At 45.8% G+C, this 16,299-nt stretch overlaps 1 protein-coding gene across 2 annotated transcripts in view; it reads left to right on the top strand.

The window, feature by feature from the left end:
* PROX1 (prospero homeobox 1) overlaps positions 1–16,299 on the top strand; it is a 52,128-nt gene that overhangs the window by 21,770 nt on the left and 14,059 nt on the right. For both annotated transcript variants that reach the window (XM_067728972.1, XM_067728971.1), the window contains one exon: positions 1,389–1,583. In XM_067728972.1, the coding sequence (XP_067585073.1) occupies positions 1,389–1,583 (195 nt within the window). The remainder of the gene's footprint in view (positions 1–1,388; positions 1,584–16,299) is intronic.

The raw sequence follows: 16,299 nt of genomic DNA, 5'->3' as shown, positions 1-16,299 counted from the left end.
ACAGAGCAGACACACAGAGTGAAAATATAATTCTTGGATAGGTTAAGTACATGTTTGAACTCTAGCAAGCAGAAGCGATTTGCTGATGACTTAATCATTTTCTGGTCAATTATCTGTAAGGGCCCTTGCAACTCCATGGCAATTATGATGCAAGTTGGCCTTTTGGGAGAAACACCAGTCTCCCTGCTTCTGTTTCCTTGTTACTTCCATTCTCTGCCATAAATTTTCATTCATTTATTATCTTTGCTGGTATAGAAACAACTTTCTGTGTAGTAATTACAGCCCCGATACACACTTTAGCTGTCATCTTGCTGGAGTCTGGATGTTCTCATGGCCAGTGTTTGATAAGTGGTCTTTGTTGATTTTTGATGAATGTCCATCTTTTTCTGGGGGCCCAGCGAAGGGAATGCCTGTGATGACAAAAGGCAGGGGGTTGTCTGTCAGCCTGCCTGATATAAAGCTATGGATTTATTGGTTTTGACTTGGCAAGTTGAGATGCATCTGTCCTTTACGTGCACAGAGGACTGTCAATAAGAATGGTATCACTTGCAGTGAATCCAGGAAGGCATCTTCATTTAAAAGGTCATTGGGAAACCTTGGTAAACAAAGTTGTAAAGCCTGATCATGTTGTTGTAACTTGGCATTTAAAAAACTGTAATAAAGATTCTGTCTATGCTGTCTGTGGACTGTGTCTTAAGCACACCTCCCAAACTGCATAGACTCCAGTGGGAAGGGGGCATGGGTCCTCTCGAGTGCTGGCTGTAGGAAGTGTATGAACAGGTACGGAGGTTTGACCAGACAGCACCAGCCGTGGGTACCGGGTGCAGACATTAAGTGGAATCATAGCCGACGGCCACGGGGATCACCCACTACCCAAAACTAAGCGAGTGCCAGATTCCTCCCCTTTTGTGTGAAAGCCATTTGCCAGCATTGAATGAGATTGTCACGTGGTGACACAAATTCTCTTTAAAAAATAAATCACGCTCGTGGTGAAGTCACGTGACTCACCATCTCTGGTACTTGACTATGACGACTTCCCAGGATTCTGTGGCTTGAACGAATGTCCATAAGAAGTATACAAATGCAGTTTGTTCTACCGAAAGATGAAGAACAACGTTTCAAATAAGACATTCACCTTAAGGAAAATCAGATTTAGAACATGAGGTTTCCATTAGAGATGTGGAGGGTCGTGACGCAGTTTCCATCGTTAGTTGGTTTTATAATATCCCGTAAGTATATCATTGCTCTTGCCACCATTTTGGTGGAATTAAACACATACCTTTCCAAGTAAGGAAGGGAGGGGAACTTTAAAAATTCTTCAAATGCTTAAAGAATGAATGAAGAAAAATGGCAATGTTCTTATCCTTTTCAACATTTAAATTTAACAGTTCAACAGATGCATTACCTCTCAGCTCATCAAGTGGTTTAGCAATTTCCGTGAGTTTTACTACATTCAGATGGAGAAGTACGCGCGTCAAGCCATCAACGATGGGGTCACCAGTACCGAAGAGCTGTCTATAACCAGAGACTGTGAGCTGTACAGGGCTCTGAACATGCACTACAATAAAGCAAATGACTTTGAGGTAGGAACTCATCTTTGTTTTTCGGTCATCTCCCTTTTTTTAAAAAAAAATTATTTTCTTTAGAAATGCCCCAAACCTGTCTTTTTTTTTTTTTTTTTTTGCTTTGGTATCTCACACAAGCATCCCCCAGTAGGGTAAGAGGTCGAGTGGCAATGAAGAGCCCCCCGTGGGTCCCGTCAGAGTCCTGGGAGCTGACCCACTTCCGTTTCCTTTCCCATCCCCCGCCTCTGCTGCTTGCTTGGAAGACCCATGTGGCCACACAAGAGGGAACTGGCGAATCCAAAGAAACGGCAGCAAGGAACACACACAGAGTGATTCCCTTTCCAGAGAAGAGGTCCCTCCCCCAATAGGCCTTTTTCACATTTAATTCTGGCGTGTGGATTGAGTTGACATATGCTGTGTTCAGTGGTAGCTTCAAAAGTTGTTTTCTTAAAATGTCTAGAAAGATTGATGGGGAAGTGATTCCACGGTTTCAAACTTTCATGAGCATTCATTTCCTTTCTGGAAGAAACGGTGTGAGAATTTCCCAAGTACCTATGATGAGAGACCCATGGACGTCTCTGTTCACTTGTTTGCTTCTGGTTTTGTTCTTCTGGGAGGACACCCTTGTGTGTTCATTTTGCACACGTGCAGCTTCACGGGCTTGCTGCCCTTCCTTCATACGGTCTTATACATACTTGCATGTGTCTGCAACCTGCATATTCCAGGCACATATGAAGCAGTGCAGATGGTTCCCAGAAAGCCTTATCTATGCAACTATAAGAGATGTGTGGCTATGAGTAAGGCATTTCTTTACTGGCTGATGTGGTGCCTCAGCGTTTTTCATTGAACGGGATGACTTTCCATGAGACAACACCAGCGAATCTCCCAGTACCCACAAAAGCATTTCGCTGAGCCCTGCTGACTGGGGCAATGATGGCTGGAAGTGGGAATGTGGGAAGGGTTCTGCAGGCTGAACCTCTGATGATGAGAATGGACAGGCTGTGGCTTGACAAAGGTGGTCCTTCTCTTGTAGTACCTTGAGGAGGAGAATTTTTCCCCCACATCTGCTCGTGCGCGGACCTTATGTTAATATTCTTGCTTTCCTTACGCAGATAGGTACCCCCAAATGCCCGCAAAGTTCTCAGTGTCAAAGGAGAAAGGGGCGGGCTTCCCTGGTGGCGCAGTGGTTGAGAGTCCGCCTGCCCATGCAGGGGACACGGGTTCGTGCCCCGGTCCGGGAGGATCCCACGTGCCGCGGAGCGGCTGGGCCCGTGAGCCATGGCCGCTGAGCCTGCGCATCCGGAGCCTGTGCTCCGCAACAGGAGAGGCCACAACAGTGAGAGGCCCACGTACCGCAAAAAAAAAAAAAAGGAGAAAGGGGCACCTCGGTCTGGCCTTGTCAATACCGACCTGAATCCCACTGTCCCCCGCTGCTTGCCCATTCCTCTGGGGACCCTTCTCCTTAGCAGATCAGTTTTTGTGGCTTATGAAGAACTGAATGGGGAAGTTTAGCAGTGGGAAAGTCATGGTTTTTCCTTGAAAGTTGGAGTGTTTATACTGCAAGCCACCAATTTCTCTTTGCTATCCAATACCAATGTATTTTTCTTGCCAAATGGATTATAAGCAAAGTTTTTCTTTGGCCAAACACATTAAAAGTGAGGCTCCTTCTTGTACTTACTGCTTCAGTATTTTAAAGTCTCTGTTGGAACAGAGCACTGGTTTACTGTTTCGACAGAACACTCTAGCAGAGTTCTTCTAAAGCTGAAGATTGTGACAATGGCTAAACTTTTTTTTTTTTTTTTTTTTTTGGCCACACTTTGTGGCATGTAGGATCTTAGTTCCCTGACCAGGGATCGAACCCGTTTCTCCTGCATGATGACGATGGCTAAACATTTTAAAGAAATCTTATTAAAAGCTTCACTTCTCCCCACCCCCTTTCTGATAAGTCTTTTGCTGTCAACTTTGAGCTAAGAGAATTCAGCGGTGTGCTAGTGAACTAATTGCAGTTTATTATGATAAATATTCGTTTGGCGGCGTGCGTCAAGCTTCATAAAAGAATTGCCCGAGATCCACGGGATGGTTTGTGCATTTTTGCTGAGTGACATACTCAAGAGAACAAATCCTGACAGTGCCCATTAGGATTTTTTAGGGTCGTGTAAACCTTACCTGGTTGGTTTTAATCCCCTACTCAGCGCAAGGGCCAAAATGACACAAACGGGATGGCTGGAATCAAGAGATACCCAACAAGCTGCTCCGTTTAGCATCATCTAAATCCTCCTTTAATATGATTACCATCTGATATTCCTCTCTTTGTGAATCATATCCACTTCCAGCCAGGCCACCTCTCCTTTATCTGCAGTGTCTATTTTAAGACTGCTTCAGTGCAAAGAGTATGGGGCCCAGGGAGCAATTTTGTCACTTCTCATGTGACTTCAGACAAGTTATTGGACTATTCTGGGCCTTATTCCTCCTTCGGTAAAAACTAGGCTCTTTCCGGAAATGTGCTAAGAACAAAGCAGGAGCTGGATTCTGCCCTGCCCCCTCCACTTACCCACACATATGCACATACACACCCCTACCACCACATATGATCCTAATATCATGAAATAGTTTTTAATTTAGCCTCTCAGTTTGGGGCAGTTACTAATAAAATCTTCAGATAAGATGATCCTTCTTTTCTGTGCCTTTGTGCATGGAGGTCAGTGCTTAAGTGAGATGCTTAAAAAGCCGCTGGTCCAATTGCGGTGAGCAGGGGCTACTCTTCGTTGCAGTGCGCGGGCTTCTCATAGCGGTGGTTTCTGTTGTTGCGGAGCAGGGGCTGTAGGCGCGGGGACTTCAGTAGTTGTGGCTCGCGGGCTCAGTAGTTGTGGCTAAAAAAAGCCTGCGCGTAGCAACGAAGACCCAACGCAGCCAAAAATAAATAAATAAATTTGTAAAAAAAAAAAAAAAAAAAAGCCACTGGTCTTATCATTGTTGCTCTTCCAGTGTGGACCGTGGCTGTGAGCCAGAAGTAGACCCAGCACCTCTATCTGATACCTTAGCTGCTATTGCATGCACTGCTTGACTTTTGAATCTAAGTTTCTCCCCTGAAGAGCAAGTCAAGTGCATCTGCAGTCTAAAATGAGCAAGTGAAGAAGATGGCAAAGTAGAGAACTGTACACCTGGTTTATTCTTAAATTTTTAACCAGATATGGGGCCTAGTAGAGAGACAGAAGTTATGCCTACATGATGCCCAAAGATCCAATCAATTTAAAGGAATATATTAAACCAACCATTAGCTGGCCAAATAATAAAACGTCTTCTTGATTGCATTTTAAAATTTCTCAATCAGTTAATCAGTGGTTTGTAGCAATGATAAAATAGCTCACATTTATTGACTGTTTAGTATGTTCTGGGCACTCTTCTAAGTGGTCTACCCATATTAATTAATTTAATGTGAGTCCTAATGATATGGATATTAATAGCAGAAATACTTCAGCTTGCCTAAAGCTTTATACTGTTTCTAAAGCAGTTCTAAGTGGGTGGGAACAGGGGAGCCAGGGAGAGAGAGCGGGGGTGAGGCTAACGCTTTTCTGTCCCTTGCTACCTTCTCCTTCCTTCTTTCCCTCCTCCTCCTCCCCTTGCCTTTTCTCAGCTTTCTGCTCCATCTCTGCCTCTGTCATAAGCTTGCTGGCGGCACCTCTGTCACTGCTAAGCGCCACCCTCCTCCAGCCCCTGCTGCTGATGGCTCTCAAGGCTGGAGTGGCTGCTGACCCCTGGCCTGCGGGAAAATAAAGCAGATGGGGAAGGTTTATCACTAGTGCAGAGGGAGTGGCTCGCATCTCCCTGCTCTTCTAGACCCTGCGCATTTCCTGTCTCGTATGAGTCAGAACCTTCTAAGTGACAGGAGAGCCTGTTCTGCCTTTTGTATCAGTTTACACAATTGCCAAGATTCTTGGCACGGCATTCAGACTTGGGGTGGTGAGAGCTTGAGAAGTCCCAGGGGATGTGGAAGAAGACACTGAAGGGGGAGGGTGGGGGGGGATGAACCACGCTTTCAGCTTGTGCTCAAGGGAAGAAAGTTGGCTACAGGACAGGGGTCGGGCATCTCCCTCCCAACACGAGTCCGTGAAGGTGTTCAGACAGGCACGTTCAGTGACAGGCCGCATTTTTTTTTTTTTTTTTTTTTGCGGTACGTGGGCCTCTCACTGCTGTGGCCTCTCCCGTTGCGGAGCACAGGCTCCGGACGCGCAGGCTCAGCGGCCATGGCTCACGGGCCCAGCCGCCCCGCGGCACGTGGGATCTTCCCGGACCGGGGTACGAACCCGTGTCCCCTGCATCGGCAGGCGGACTCTCAACCACTGCGCCACCAGGGAAGTCCAGGCCTCATTTTTAACTCCCGCTTTTCACGTTAAATGAGATGGGTAACAATACGTTCGTCGTTCCAGGTGTTATGGTATATATTGCCATGCTTCATTCTCACTTCATTTTGAAGAGCTTCCAAAATTGATTTTTATAGGGAGGGAAATGAGGTTTGGGATTCCTTCCCAGTTTTTAAATCACACTGATACTTCTGACTTCAGGGGCATAGGAGTTGAATTTTATTACTTCTGTTTCCCTCACAACTGTGGCAGGGAAAGAAGGCAATGAGCGCTGTCAGTTTCCAAGGCAGGTTGACACGTTTTTGCAGAGAACTCAACTAAGGCAACCGATCTGTGTAAGTCACAAAGGTTAAACGCACTGCTCAGGGAGCCGGAAGACAGCCACCCTAGGTTGACTGAGGTAGGCTGGCCGCTGGGAAAGGCAGGATGACCCAGAGCTTGGGGTCTGGGATGGCCTGCATGGAGGTTGGGAAGAGAATGTCGCAGACCCCTTCTTCTGGGCTGACCCTTCTGACCGCAGGGGCATGTGCTTTGGACTGTATTGCTTTTCTGTTTCCCTCACAACTGGGGCAGGAAAGAAGGCAAGGCTTGCGATCAATTTCCAAGACTTCCCTGAGCACTCCTTCTCCTTTTCTCCATTCCCATGAGCTAGCTCTTCCCCCGCGGTGGTCAGCCAGGTGTCCCCCGTGGGCCATTAGTGGCTAGCCAATTAACTGCGCACAGGGTCCAAACTCGCAGGAGGAGTGACTAACTTCCCTTGCCCTCAATAAAGACCCAGGGCTTTGGATGGAAGGCTTAGAAACAAATAGAAAAGAGAACTTGACTCATTGATTAGTGGGCTTGTAACTGTCATTTCCTAAGATACTAATAACTCACGGGGCAGACGCTCCATCGTGGAGCCAGTGGTTTGACTTATTTCTAGGTGTCACATGACAGGCAAGAAGGGTACTTCTGCAGGCCTCTCTCTGTGTCTTCTCACTCTCCTCTTAGAAAGAGAAAATGAAAAGGCAGCACTCCTCACATCCCCCCACGCACACACCCACCCAAACGCACGACACTTAAACACATAGAGAGCATCCACTCCCTCCACCAGGCTCACCCCCATTCCCAGCCCACTCCCGCTTTCCACACGACGCACGTTTAAGAAGATTTAATATATTTGGAAGTCCTTCATTCGCCCTGTCCCCTCTTTAAAGAAAAATGAGGACAGGTGGATTTAGGAAGCGCTTCCCTCTGCTCCAAATAGATACTTAAATATGAGTGATCATTTGGAAAACTGGCACAGGAGGGAAACCCTTTTACTGCTCTTGCAGTCTTTTGGCCTCAAAGCCGAGGTGTCATTTAAACGATCACACAACGCACTCTTGGTGGGTGGCAGGAGGAAAAGAAACCTTTGCCGTTTCCTTCCCTGCCAGTCCCCCCATTGACAAGCCAAATTGATCTTTTAAGAGACTAAATGAATGTTCTCTAAATATATGTACACACATGGCTATCTGGAAACATATTCCTCGTACAGAATGATTGCCTGAAATTTGAAGGAGGGAGCAGTAAAGACGCCAGGCTGGGTGGGGAAGGGTGGGGGGAGGTGGCAGGGGTAGGGGAGGGCACAGGGAGAACTGCGTGCCCGAAGCTTCATTTTTGCACCGCTGTCCATCTGGGATTCAAGGTGTTGATCAGTATAATGAAGCAGGCCCATTGATTTATCATCTATTTGGTAATGTCGTTGCATTTTTAGCGCCCTGTGTCTTTTTTGTCATTGGGTTACATTCAAGCACAGTAAGATCAACGTTCAAACCTCCTTACTCAACAGCTTTATTAGTTATAGCATTCCATGACCTTTCTCAACATTCTTAAAGAAAAAGATACAGTGTAATGTCGCTTTACTTTGCTTATTGTCCTTTGTTGGGGGGAACAAAGCATTTTCTACAGTGGCTATAGCACATAATTATACAACTTTCAATGGCAGTGTCTTGGTATCAAAGTTCAGAGGAGCCTTTAGAAAAAAAAAAAAAAAGATGTTTTGTGGCAGCCTAGGGAGGGTCTCATCTTTCCTTCAGAAAATAGTTCAAGGCTCTTCTGTCAAGCTTCCCTACTTAGAGCTTTTTCTCCTCCTGCTTCATAAAGTTTAAAGCAGATTCAGTGGAGTTCTATGATCTATTTCCTTTGAAAGATTGTTCCTCGGCACAGAGAGGCCCTTTGACTTCAAGAGTTCACAGATTCATGTCTTTAGGTATCATATGTCTGACCTTATCAGTTACTCCATTTAATGTCAGAGAAAAAGTCTCAACTCTTTGTGTTTGTCTGTTTTGCCTCTGTGAAATGATTTGGTGAAAAGACCATCCTTTTTAACACACCACTGAGAGGCCGTTTCTGCTGCAACCTACCCTGTGGCTTTTCTCTCTTTAAAAAAAAAAAAATTGTCCTTGTGTTTTGTGTATGGATGAGTTCACAGTGAGAATAGAATTATACAAGGGCAGGCGCACACACAAAAAAATCTTTTGCTTTCCTCCCACACCTCCCCCCGCCCAGTGATCTATTGGCTCTCTTGGTGGCTGTACCCCAACAGGCAAAGCCATTTAGCAAACACAGAGGTGGCAGCCGCGTTCACTGCTGGGACAGCATTGGGTTTTTCCCTTGCTTCGACCTACCCCTAAGGCCTTCATAATTAATTGTCCTTCAGAGATGAGGAAAGTTCAGAGACAGTGTGTGGCATGATGGCCATTGTCTGACGTTCAGTTCTCCTCGCCTCGCCTCTTTCTCTGTGCCCCACAAAGGGTTATCAATAGGAGAAAGGGAGCCCGTTCTCTGCTGAGAGCCGCCGGTGGTGGTTGGAGCTTTCAGTGGGTCGGTATCATTGTGTTCGGCCCATCCTGGATTAAATGTCTGCAGGTCTAACCACCTCTTGAAAAGCAGCCTGTTTATTTCGCCTAGATTAAACAAACTCATTTAGCGAACCCCAGGCTTGTTCAAAAGTTGGGTGATCCCTTTTCACGTGGCAGATAACATTTTAAATCACATTTCCTCACCCCATCCCACCCCGGCCCCGCCCCCAGGATTTTATTGCACTTTTAACTGTTGGGTTCTTTTTCAGCCATAGGGCAGAAAATGAAATGATCATTCAGTCACTTCTCTTAACCACTTCAGTGTACACTTGCCAGAATGAATGTTTTTGCAAACATTCTTCTGACGAAGCGTAGGACTTTGGTTCTTGAAAGTAGATTATCCTCATTTTAAAATATTGTTTCACCTTCAACGATTGCCTCAAGCCAGTCTTCAGTGCTATTTGGTAACAGGACGTAAAACAAATACAACCTGTTCCCCACCCCCCCTCCCTACCCCTGCCCTTTTGGCTGAGACACCAAATAAAGATGCACTATGGAGACAGCTATTTGCAAAGTAAAGGGAAAAGAGAGCGATTAATGATGATTATACTACTGTTCCTGTTAAATAGAGTGAAGCCAAGAAAACAAATAGAATCGTTCTTCCTAGGAGCAGTTGAACCAGCACGTTAGAGAGGTTTAAGATCGCTTCCCTGTAGTGTTCACAGAGACCTCAAGGCAGAAGGAAACCGTATTTAAAGAGCATTTCTGTGTCCCTGAGAGCAGTGTCTTCTGGAGAAAGGGGCCTACAGGATGGGCAGAATCTATTCTGTCCCTGTTGTTCTTTGAAGACACTCTCACAACAGACCCTTTGCTATTGAAAGAGAACCTGGATCTGGAAGTTGACACAACTACTAGAGTCATACCAAAAAGGGGATCATAAAAAATTAAAGTTATTCTTATGAATCTTTCATTAGAAGTAATGAAAAGGGACAGTAGTGTAGTCTAAGTCCTTTGTGTTGCCAGCCCTTCTTCCGGCCTCTGGGCTATTGTTCTTTCAGCTCCTCAAACAGACTTTTCACTTTCAAACTGACAAAAGTCACTTAAAAGCCAGACAGCTGTACTAACACACCCACCTTACGAAGCTGGAGCCAGGGCAGGTGCCGAGGCCAGCTGAGAGACCTTGTTTAAAATGGGCAGGGGCAGCTCCCTCCTGCCTTCCTGTTGTTTTCGTGCTCTGCTTTGAGGTGGACCATTTATTGCTACTGTGCGATCCTCCCTCCAGGCGCCCCCAAATATTTCTTGCATTTTCTTTGCAGCAGGAAACCTTGACACTCATGCCAATGTTTGTCCCTCGGGTTGGGTTGAATGGCTAGGGTCAGGTTCGTGGAAGGTGGAGCACAGAACTTAGCAGAATCACAGGGAGTTTTACTCAAAACTCTTTCCTTCCGTTTCTCCCCCTTCCTTCTCTTTTTCCAGCCTTTTCCAACCAGTCTGAATCTCTCGTAAGCTTTTCAGATTTCTGTGGCCTCTTCAGGAGTAGCTGGGATTGGATAAAACACAGCCACCAGTGGTGGGGACAAGCCTCACCTTAGGATGTGAGATACAGCTAGAGAGAGGTAGGCAGGTAGTCCTGCCCGCGTCCCAGGCCTCAGGGCGCAGCCGCCATGGGCCCCGGCGAGTCCTCCCCGTGTGTGTATTACAGCCCCCCTGCTCCCCTGTCACCTTGTGTACAGTCTGGTCTGTGACACTGATGGTGATTATGTCATTATTTTGCTCTGGGGGCCCTGGCACATCTGCAGAGCCCAAGCACATCTTCTTTGTTGCGCTGGCAATCGTCCTGCACCACAAATGCTTCATTAGCCCTGCTGGCGGCCTCCTTGCCAGACGCGAGTGCCCAAATCCAGGCTTCTTTCTGCTCCGTTCTTTTGTGCAGCTGATGATCGCGTATTCATCTTCCTGGTTCTTCCCCATTTTCCTCGACTTCTGAACTCCAGATGTCCCAGTGTTCTTGCCCAGAGCCCTTGAAAGTGCACAACGCGAAACAAGGCAACTCTTTACCCCTTAACGCATCCTCACCCCTTCCCACCTTCCTACTTTTCTCCTCCCCAGACGAAGAGTGATTCTGAATATCTCCCCAACATGAGGACTAACGTTTTCAGACTTGCAGTTTGAAAAGATACCACGGGATTGCTCCCAACTTACAGTGGCACTTACGGTTAGAATGAGGACTTATTAGGCATTTGCTTGGAGATGGGTGCCTTCCTCCTGCAGCCCCTTCCCTCTCCTCGGCTCTTTTATTTCCTCCTGCACATTGCCACGTTTTACCAATCTTCAGCAAGCAGTCTAAAATGTGAGTACAGAAAATATTCTTCATGCCTCGCTGAGCATGTTATAGTCATCTGAAGGTTCTTTTTCTCTGCATGGCATCTTCGTCTGCACTCTACCCTCTCCCAAAATCCCCTGCCCCCTCCTCCTGCTGTCATAACCTTTTTTTTTTTAATTTATTTATTTTTGGCTGCCTTTGGCTCCCCAACAATGACCTATTATTAGATATTGAAAGTGACGAACACGTGGCTGTTTTGGAACCGAGCTAAAACATTTCTCTCGAGTTTTATTCTATATGTTTAGAATACATACAGCACAGCTTTTCTTAAGGTGTGCTGATTTCTACATTAACTGCAGGAAATTTTAGAGCTTAATATCTTGGGCTGTGATGGGTACTACATAATCGGTATGTTTAATTTACCCTTAAATGTGAGTTAATTGATCTGTGTTAGGAGCTTCTCCAATAGAGAGTTTAACCAGTTCTGTCCCCCCACCACTGCAACATAAGATGTTTCCGACGTCTCTCTGTTTGAGTAAAATGTAGATTTTAATTTGAAGGTCTACTGAAAGGAGTAAGTTCATATTTTTATAGGAAGCATGGTCAGATCACTGTCCTGAATTCTAATTCGGAATCCGAGGACAAAGACCCTGGCAAGGATTAAAGAAAACCCCCTCCGAGGAGTGAGTTGCTGTTTTGTACTAGGTTTCTGAGCTTACCAGTCATTGACCCCTGTTCTGAATATTAGGAACAAGCTAGGTAACAGAGTGAGGACAGAGGTGGCCAGATCAGTAGGCCAGCAGCCCTGGGCAGGGAGCATGTCGGGAGAGGCGGGTACCTGTCACTGATTGCATCATTTTCGAAAGACTCAGGATGTCCCCAGAACATTCCTAACCTGCCATTTTTAGATCATTATGGTTTTATCACCCCTGGGTTTATTGAAACCTTTTTAAAAATGTAACTCCATTCTCAGAACACACCACTTCTCAAGGTAGTAATTCTCTAAATTTCTTACCTGCTGTGAAAATAGTATCTTCTTTGTATGGCTGTTAAAGTGATTTCCCTGGAACTCCAAAGGGATATCCCTTGTTAGAATATCCTGGGATTTGTGAACAGGACTGTGGCCATATTCTCCATTTCCTCTCTGATTTTAGAGACTTTGATCATTACTCCCTCTTAATCTTCATTTCTCCAGATTAAGGAGCTCTAATCCTTTTTAAAAGTCTAATCTCATACAGTAAGTGGGTTGCGTCTGATCATTTTAGCAGCCCTTCTGTAATGCTCTTCCGGCAGGACCATGTTTTCCTGAGAGACAGTTACAATTACAGGACAACAGGGCAGAATTCCAGTGGGCGGCCACATCACGGTTTTATACCTCACATACACCTCCAGTGCGGCTTTTTTGATCGCCCCCAAAGTTCATCCTCAGAGGCTGGATTTCTTGACTAGCATCTCAGTAGCACTTACTGGTTCAAATGATCCTATGAGACCAATTTATGAGACCCTTGGCAAGTATTCTTGCAAATCTGATCGTTCTACGGAACATATCCAGCCAAATAAAAATTGCACAGATCCACCCCGCTGTGCAGATGTTTTCAGTGTTTTTGTAGGTAACGTATTGGAGTGTTTGACATCATGAAGACACAGCCTTAACCTTGGGCTTGAGTCTATAAAAATGACAACTAAGGCAAGAAAACTCTGATCTCTGTATTATTCTCAAGCAGGAAACAAAATGTTCACTTACAAGTAGGTATAATTTTATATAAAAACATCACCTTGAGATCTTAAAAGGGGCTTCCTTTGGGGGAGTCTTTCCAATGTCAGTGGTCCTGGACTAATAATAGTGTAGAACTTAAGAGCATGGTTTCTGGAACCAGTCCCTGGGATCAAATCCCAGCGCTGACGCTTTCTAGCAGTGAAACCTTGGCAAGTGTCTTACCCTCTCTGTGCCTGCCTCAGTGTCCTCATCTGTAAAATGGGGGAAATGATAGTGCCTACCTCACAGAGTTGTTGTGAGAATTAAATGAATGTCCATGAATATGTTAGCACAAAGTCAGCGCTATATAAGCATTTGCTTTCATTCATTTGTCAAGCCAAAGAGAAGTTCCCTTGTCGCCACTGTCAGTAACCCAACTCTTGCATCATTTCCTGCTGACCCTAAACAGGAAAACAAACAAACAGAAGAGCAAACAGGGAGTTCCCGTTAGAATTGGGACAAAGAGTCAGTGCAAAACTGGTTTTGAAAAGAGAAAGTGATTCCTCCTGCCCCAAGGTTGGCTATAAAGATGACAGCAGCCCGGAACAGCTCCGGGCTTCTGGAGTCATGGGTTCCAGATGAGAAGGGCAGCCACGAGATGACAGGGTAGCGTGGAAGGAGCCCCAGATGGGAGGGTCTGCCCCTGGCAGCACCTGCCTCTGTGGGCTCCACTTCGTTCACCTGTAAAGTGATAAGATTCAAAACAGAGCTTTGTTCTAGCTCTGAAATTCTGCGATTCTAGAACAGAAGACATTATGCCTTCTCTACATAAGTCTCGTGCAGGATGCAAAGCCTTAAGCAGTGACTGTGGAGGCCCTGGGAATACAGATGGCAACCAGGTGGGGCCACTTCCACCCTTGGGGTGCTGCTGTGTCTTAATTATCTTAGTAAAAATCTCCAGGGTGCCCAGTTTAGTGTTCTCCCAAGGCCCTCTTTGCAGATCTTTTAACAGTGCCCTTGGAGATGTGGCAACTCCCTTGCTGGGATTATAGAGGCGAATTTTTCAAATTCATAGACAATTTATTGGCGTTATATTTGCTGCTCACTTTGTTGTGGTGGCTAGGGCAGCCAAACAGTGAGGTCATTCATCCGAGAAGCCCTCATGCCTGTGGGTTTTCTAGGAGACGATATGGACCTGAACAAACTAACAGAGAGCCTGTATACCTGTCCCCACACACGTTCCACCGAGGCCACAACTCAGCCCAGACAATCGGCCTGTGTAATACGTATTAACTTCTGTAGAATATACAACATCTCCCCTCTTTCAAGACAGAATTGTTTTAGATGTTATAACTACCATCACTACTAGGTTTGGTTGGTAGTTTTTGTAAAAGCAACATCATCCTTCCCTTTAAGCATGTCTCAAATGATAGTAATCAGGAAACCAATCCTCACACAGCTCACTTGGATATGTTTTTTTCTATCTTTCTTAACGGTAATTGTACCCAACCTCTGGTTTTTTTTTTTTAAGGCTACCTTAACGGTGGAAAATAAAATCTGGTACTAAAAATGACTTTTAGTAAAAGGTAATACCATTCACTGAGCACAGATATGGGGGTTTGAGTAGGGGTGAAGGAAGAGGCATGATCAGAAGCAGAAGTCGGCTGTGCTCTCAAGGCCACTGTACTTCCTTTAATACAGAGAGTATTTTTCAAAGATTTATCATCTTTTTTTTTTTTTGGCTGCGCTGCGCAGCTCGCGGGATCTTAGTTCCCCACCCGGGGATTGAACCCGTGCCCTCAGCAGCGAAAGCGTGGAGTCCTAACCACTGGACCGCCAGGGAATTCCCAGAGATTCATCATCTTAAATGACCTGAAGGTGTACAAAATAATTTGTATGTAGACTCCTGACCCTGCCTTTCAGCAGGGCCAGTCCCAGGTCTCGACAGCATCCTAAGTCTTCCCACCGCAAACATTACCTCCAGACCCATGAGGTGTCGGTAGGGTTCTAGAGGACTTCCAAAGGCTCCCGGGGCCCTTCTGGAATCTGTTTCTCTGACTTTCCGAGCTATTTACCTTTCTTGAGAAAGGAATGTCAAAGCCCTTCACAAAACTCTTAGGTTGCTTTTGAAATACGGCTCATGCTTAGTTTTGCAAAGGGTAAGCCTGGAGGAGAAACCCATAGAGTTCCCTAGAACACAAAGCAGAATTTTTCTGACTTTTTTGCCTTTCATCCCAGTCCCTTCCCAAAACAACCCAGGTATTATTGGGGCTGCATCAGCTGTTGTCAGCAGAGTGGCGGTGTCTCCCGTGACCCGGCGTTCTCCGAAGCTCTGTTCATCTAGCATCCGTATCTCCCAGTGCCTTCTTTGGTGCTTACTCTGAGCAATGCTATTTCATTGTCCTGCCTCAACCCCACTTCCTAGCAATCTCTCCCTAGGCTTCTCTCTCACATTGCTCCATCCACGTGAATAAAGGGCACACGCTAGTTCTGATGTTAGCCTGGGCAAAGCGGAATTATGAAGGTAAACCTCTGCAGAAAACAATCACGGAATGCATTCTCCAACGAAACAGGAGTAACTGCGATTATCCGTGCCCCAGCTTCCTTCGTGCAATATTGGAGGGTTGATGCCATGTTGTTTTTGAATAATCTCCCATCCAAGAAGGGCAGCAAGCTTGGCCCTATTTATCCTACTGCCTCGCCCAGTAATGGTAGCAAAAGTTAAACTTCAAGCACTATGAGCCTGTCTTGAACTCAGACGCGGTTGGCACATAATTCATGGGGTTGACTTGAAGGGAAGTTAGTTAAGGCTGCAGAGTGACTGGTATACTGCTTATTTTCCCCTCGAAGCTGATTCATTACCTGTGTCACGAAGGAGGGATAGATTCCTCCATGTAGTTCGTTTGAATATTTGCTGGCAGGAAAGCTCCTAACGAAAAGCTCGCTGTCAAAGCAGGGCAAGACTGAGGTCCACCTGGTTCTTCGCATCTCTCTGTGTGGTCCATTAATTATTCCTGTAGACACGGCCAGCCTTACACGCATCTGAGGAGTGGCGTGACAATGTAGGTTGAATTCGGGTGTGTTGATCCCAGCTACCCTTGCAAGAACTACTAGTGTGCTGACACAGGATTAGAGAAGAATGAAAGAGCATTAGGCCTTCAGAAAAGTGGTTAGCTCTTAAGTGTGGCTGAGAGCAGGGCTTGGCACACTCTGGCCTACAGGCCAGCTCTGGCACTGAATCTGTTTTTTATGACCCTTGTTAAGAAAGGTTTTTATATTTGTAAAGCAATGTGAAAAAGATGAATATGCAGCAGAGACCAAATGTAGTCCACAAAGCCTATGTATTTACTGTCCAGCCCTTTGTAGAAAAAGTTTGCCGACCCCTGGCAGAGGCTTTTTCTCCCTTTGGTAGAACGTGAACTCTCTGAGATCCTTTCTAGTTCTGAAGTTCCAAAACTACGCTTCTTTGATGCAGTAGTCTCGGTCCCATCTTATCCGAACAGCCTACCAGATGTGTCCTTCCAGCAGAGAG

Source organism: Pseudorca crassidens, chromosome 2, assembly GCF_039906515.1.
Source record: "Pseudorca crassidens isolate mPseCra1 chromosome 2, mPseCra1.hap1, whole genome shotgun sequence".
NCBI classification, from domain to species: Eukaryota; Metazoa; Chordata; class Mammalia; order Artiodactyla; family Delphinidae; genus Pseudorca; species Pseudorca crassidens.
Note: the sequence above shows the minus strand (reverse complement) of the source record. Positions and strands in the feature narration are given on the sequence as shown.